The sequence below is a fragment of the Ranitomeya imitator genome, chromosome 2 (assembly GCF_032444005.1).
Source record: "Ranitomeya imitator isolate aRanImi1 chromosome 2, aRanImi1.pri, whole genome shotgun sequence".
Taxonomy (NCBI): Eukaryota; Metazoa; Chordata; class Amphibia; order Anura; family Dendrobatidae; genus Ranitomeya; species Ranitomeya imitator.
The window spans coordinates 552,956,926-552,962,925 of NC_091283.1; the positions used below are offsets into that span (position 1 = coordinate 552,956,926).

General features: G+C 43.0%; 1 protein-coding gene across 2 annotated transcripts in view; it reads left to right on the forward strand.

Annotated features, from left to right (window-relative positions):
• Positions 1-5,709, forward strand: part of ASIP (agouti signaling protein) — a 156,083-nt gene extending 150,374 nt beyond the window's left edge. For both annotated transcript variants that reach the window (XM_069751965.1, XM_069751966.1), the window contains one exon: positions 4,472-5,709. In XM_069751965.1, the coding sequence (XP_069608066.1) occupies positions 4,472-4,639 (168 nt within the window). In that variant the 3' untranslated portion in view covers positions 4,640-5,709. The remainder of the gene's footprint in view (positions 1-4,471) is intronic.
• The last annotated feature ends 291 nt before the right edge of the window (positions 5,710-6,000 follow it).

Here is a 6,000-nt window from a genome sequence, read left to right on the forward strand (position 1 = left end):
TCCTGCAATTTGTGCCAACTTCCGTGGCTTTGTCCGGAGCTAATGTCCGGAGCTAATGTCCGGAGCTAATGTGCGGAGCTAATGTCCGGAGATAATGTCCGGAGATAATGTCCGGAGCTAATGTCCGGAGCTAATGTCCGGAGATAAGTGACGTCAACAGTGTCCAGTGTCTGATTGGTTGCCACCTGCTGCGAGCGACCAATCAGAAACGTGCCGTACTGTGACACACTCCGCCCGCCATTTTGGTGTGATTTTTGAATTTTTACCTCACAGCAAGTTTCTACTGCGTGGAGGCGGGCCCAGTGACGTTGCTCTTCAAGCTCCTGCCGAATTTCGTCAAAAAAATGATAATACCATTTACCAAAACTATATATATTTAGTTGTGAAGTGGTTCAGTGACATTTTCACACCAATTTTGAACTTTTGTTTGGTGTTTTCTCCATATACTGCCTATTATTCACTGACTGTTATACTGAGAGACTGCCGTTTATTAACCTCTTCTTTGCCACATTGGGTATATTGCTCTATTATTTGCCACATAAGGACATTGTCCATTATTGCCCAGCAATTTCTCTGCAATATAAACTGCCTATTTATTAATATCTGCATTCCTGCAAAGAACTATTGCCTATTATTAACTGGCTATTTTCCTACTACCTGACACTGCCCACAACACGCAAAGTTGTCGTCTGATGTCTTTCATCCCTCCCCTCATAAGCATGTTTATGGATCCTGTGCAACTGTACCTTAAATAACAAGAATTGTCAAGAGCTGGTGAGTGCAGCCATTTTTTGTTCTTTCTTACTATTATTTATTAATTGTATTATTCTTACATTTGAATAAATAAAGTATATACGGATTCTAGACTCCCGATTCTTTAGAATCGGGCTGCCATCTAGTTTTTTATAATGCTTAATAGTGCAGTATATAAGTAGTGTAACACACAGGAAAAACACTGGGATAACGGCCTAAAGTGCCCAAACTTGGAGCACCCAGATATATGAGACCTGTCATGGAAATACCACACTGCCAAATATGTGGCCTGTATTTTTTTGAGGTTTGCTAAATAGTGCAGTATATAAGTAGAGTAACAGACAGAAAAAAACACTGGAATACCGGCCTAAAATGCCCAAACTAGGAGCATGGAGATATATAAGGCATGTCAGGGAAATACCACACTGCCAAACATGTGGCCTGCATTTTTTATTTTTTTAAATGCAAAATAGTGTTGTATATAACTAGAGTAACAGACAACAAAAATGGAATTTAGGCCTAAATTGCCCAAATTTTTGCATACGGATGTATGAGGTGTGTCACAGATATACCACACTGTGAAATATGTGGCCTCTATGTATTTTTTTTTGGTGGGGGGGGTCAGCAAAATGGTGTCAAGAAATTGTGTAAGACACTCAAAAAAAATTCTACTCTACCATACCACAAAAAAGGAAAGATTTTCATAAGTGATTTTTGTGACCCCTTTAAAATTGTTGGATTTTCACGCTGTGCTAGGAAAACTATCTGGCTATATTGTGAACTGTCAAAAAGCAAATGGAGAAATAAAAAGGGCTCTGGATTGCTTTGCAATAAAATAATCTCTATTAACCTGGCAAAAAAAAATTTCCTAGCCAATTATACCTGGCGCTAGGTATATACGGTCTATATATTCTATAGGTAGCAGCAGCAGCAGACAGTAATGGAATGGACCCTCTTGATGTATGCTGCAATGATATTTATATACACACATACAGCGCCTGCAGGCCTTGCACTGATATGTAGAGAGCGACATATACTCCCCTGCCTACCTAACACTGCAACCTATGTACTCCGGAATTAGTCCTTAGGCCGGAATCACAGTTGCGAGAAATACGGCAGAGTCTCGCATGTTAATACCCAGCATTGCCGCCGTCACTCAGGAGTGGTGCGTGCGGCTCCATGTATTGCTATGCAGCCGGACGCTCCGCTCCTGAGTGACGGCAGCAATGCCGGGTATTAACATGCGAGACTAGGGCGTATTTCTCGCATGTGTGATCTGGCCTTAGAAGGACTGTTGGTTTAGCTAGATTTGAGTAGGTTAGGATGGTAGACCAAACACTGACTAAGAAATCCCCAAACCTGACCATATCTCAGCATCAGCTCTCCCTACACTGTCTCATTCCGGACCTGAATCTGCCGAGCAGGGCGGCGTCCAGTCTCTTATACCCCTGATGATGCTGTGCCAATCACTGTAAGACCACAACAAAGATGGCTGCGGCATTACAGTGCCTGGCAGACAATCCCTGCATGTTGAATGGGTCTCTAAAGACCGCCAAAGATGCGATGTGGGTGGAGACCCGAGTTCCTGCCGAGTAATCTCAGAAATGCTTGGTGTTCACCGAGTACACCTAGTACAGTGATACTCGGGCGAGTAACAAGTAGTGGTGAGCATGTTTGCTCGTCACTAGTGGAGAGGTGACTGGGTGCTGTGTGTGTTTCTGCCTGCCTGCATGTGTATGTGGTGCAGTGCGTTGCTTTGTGTGTGTGCGTCTGTGTGTGTCTGAGAGAGAGAGTGGTGCGGTGCTGTGTGTGTGGTTCTGTATGTGTGATAGGGGTGTTGCGTGTGTGTGTATATTGGAGATATTGGAGATTGGCAATGATATGGGTGATGGGGTGCCGGGGGTAAGGCAATGATGGTGGTGGGGGGAGGCAATAATGGTGGTGGGGAGGCAATGATGGTGGTGGGGAAAGCAATGATGGTGGTGGGGAGGCAATGATGATGGTGTTGGAGGAGGAGGTAATGATGGAGGTGGTGGAATGGGCAATGATGGGGTGGTGGGGGAGAAGGCAATGATGGTGGTGGGTTGGAGGCAATGATGATGTGGGGGAGGGAGGCAGTGATAGTTGTGGTGGAAAGGACAATAATGATGGTGGTGGGAGGAGGCAATGATGGAGGTGTTGGAATGGTGGTGGGGAGAAAGCAATGATGGCTGTGGTGTAAAGGACAAAGATGGCAGTGGTGGAAAGGACAATGTGGTGGGGGAGGAGGCAACGATGGAGTTGGTGGGTGAGAAGGCGATGATGGAGGTGGTGATAAGTACAATGATGAGGGTGGAGGGGGAGAACAATGATTGCGGTGGAGGGGATTGCATTATACCTTTTCAGGGGGCTGCATTTTACCCTATGAGAGGGCTACATTATAATTCTGTGGGGGGCTGCATTATTCTCTCAGGGGGCTACATTATACTGTATGAGGGGAGCTGCATTATGCCGTATGAGGGGGCTACAATATATTCTATGGGGGGCTGCCTTATGAGGAAGTTGCATTATACTCTCAGGGGGCTACATTATATTCTGTGGAGGGGCTGCATTATATTATATGTGGGGTGCTGCATTATTCTCTCAGGGGCTACATCATACTATATGAGGCGAGCTGCATTATGCCCAATGACGGGCTACAGTATATTCTATGGGGGCTACCTTATAAAGGGGTTGCATTATACTCTGAGGAGGCTACATTATATTCTGTGGAGGGGCTGCATTATACTATATGAGGGGGCTGCATTATGCTGTATTAGGGTGCTACATTATATTCTGTGGGGGGCTGCATTATACCTTATGAGGGGGTTGCTTTATATTTTGTGGAGTGCTGTATTATACCCTATGAGGGGGGCTGCATTATATTCCATGAGGGAGGCAACATTATATTCTATGAGGAGAGCTACTTTATATTCTATAAGGGGGCTACCCCAACCCCTGCTACATAATTAAGACATGTACTACCTTTTATTATACCCTGATATCAGCATGTTTTACCACACAATTGATTGTCTTGAATTTATTTCTATGTAGCTACATAGTGGGCCCCAAGAATAATTTTCTCTGGTGGGCACAAGGTCCTCCAGGCCGACGCTGCCTTTAGTTATCATAATCTCTAGGCCAGCACTGAGTCCTGCCCCTTTTCTGCTGTTTGGTTGCAGTAGTGATGTGTCACATCAACAGAGCTGCAGCAAATCACTAAGCTCTGCAGCTCTTGTTGTCTACATTGACAGAGCCGCTGAGCCCAGTGATTGACTGCAGTGTTGTCGACGTGATGTCACCACTGCAACCTATAAACAATGACCGGTGAAGGCCCTGTGACACAGCACAAGACATGGGGAGATTAAGTATAGTGCGTTTTTGGTTTGTATGTTTTTTACAACAAACTGAACTAGCAGGAATAAGTGTTTTCAAAGGGGACAACCCCTTTAAGCATAAACAAAGGAAATTAAGCAGAAAAGCAAAAAAGATAAAATGATAACCCTGTTTGCAGAACATAAGTAATGTATACACTTATGAACCTAATATTTGCAAGGATGCATTAGATTGTGTTTTAAAACTCTAAACTGAAGAATTATGAAACTAATAGCCAAGATCATACATTCCATATATTTGTATTGGTTATAACACATTGTTTTATGATTGCTAAAACTGATGTTTATTATCACTTATATTACAGAAAAAGGTTCTGCCTAAAAAGACGACACGGACACCACCTCCACACTGTGTGCCTCTAAAATCAAGTTGTAAGCCACCTGCACCACCCTGTTGTGAACCATGTGCATTCTGTCACTGCCAATTCTTCAAAACTGTCTGTACCTATAAGATGGGTTATCCATATTGCTAAAATACAGAAATACCAATACAAATAAAGGAGGCTGATAATATTTTAGCTGTATTCTTTTACTTTAAATTGTCTTCTTGCATAAACTTAACTACCTAATGCTAAATTTAATGAACATTTTGGCTTTACTTTATTTTCAAACCTTGTTGTCATCCACGTGAATAAAAATTAGCCAAAGAAAGCATGTAGTTTAATTATGAGACACTAGTAGTGATGAACGAATTTGTTCGGAAAAGGTTTGCCAAACATAAATTCGGCACGAATATGGCACATTTGGATTCGTTATCGGAAAACACGAGCAAAATTTTATAAAATCGGGAAAGATCAGTAACATTCAGTAAAAAGTGCGGGAAAGTATTTGCCACAAAAGTATTTTCAGCACTTTTGCAACAATAATGGTGGTGTATCATGAGCATGGGACACGTGGTTGATGAGGGGAGGGGGTTTGTAGAGGAGCGGCATGTTTGTAAACAGTATTTTTTTCCCTAACTTTATGTGTGCACATTGCGACTAGCCAATCAGGGTGCAGGAAACATCCACAATGTCCTGACACAAGGCCTTGTGTCATTGGCTACTGAAATCACATGTCCCTCTCCACATAAAGAGCAGACATCTTGTTTTAGCACCATTTTGACACTGTAACTGTAAGGGGGTCACAAAGACTGATATACCCCCTACCCCTTTAAATACGTCCCGGTTGCTGCACTGATTAAGATTAAGTTCATTTAATGATGTTTATGGCTGTAGCCTGTGAGCCCTCGTTAGCAGGGTCCTCTCCCTCGTGTACTTGTGTTTGCCTTGTTTTACTCATGTTTATTATACTTGTCTATATTTGCCCTGTTCATATGTAAAGCCACATGGTATAAATGGCGCTATAAAAATGTATAATAATAATAATGGTGTATTCTAAATGTTTGCTGTTCCATAATATGTTGTACTACTTGGATGGTGTTTTTTGCATAAATATGTAGGGGCCGGGGTGCCCAGGGAGCTGCGAAAGGCGATGCTGTAAATGTAACTGAGAAGGATGTGCTGCAAACAGAAGCAAGTAAAGTTTTGTGTTTGAAGATAAAGCAAGACTGTGTCTCAATTTGTGTGCAATCATGCGAATGGGGTCTGCAGCAGTTTAGAAGAGACCCGGAGAGTACCTTCATAGAAGTACGTTCTTTGCACGTGATGGGAAGCCAGGGTGTGCAAAGGCGACTAGCCTCAGACACGACTATGGACCTGGCCATCCCTCATATAATAGCGCAGACACTGCTCATGATGCTAGCAGTGGTAACAGCTAGATTTTAGCTAGTTAGCTAGGCTGTTGTGTCTTACTCAGATAGTTTAGCTAGGTAGTGTCCTGTGTGGCTGTGAAA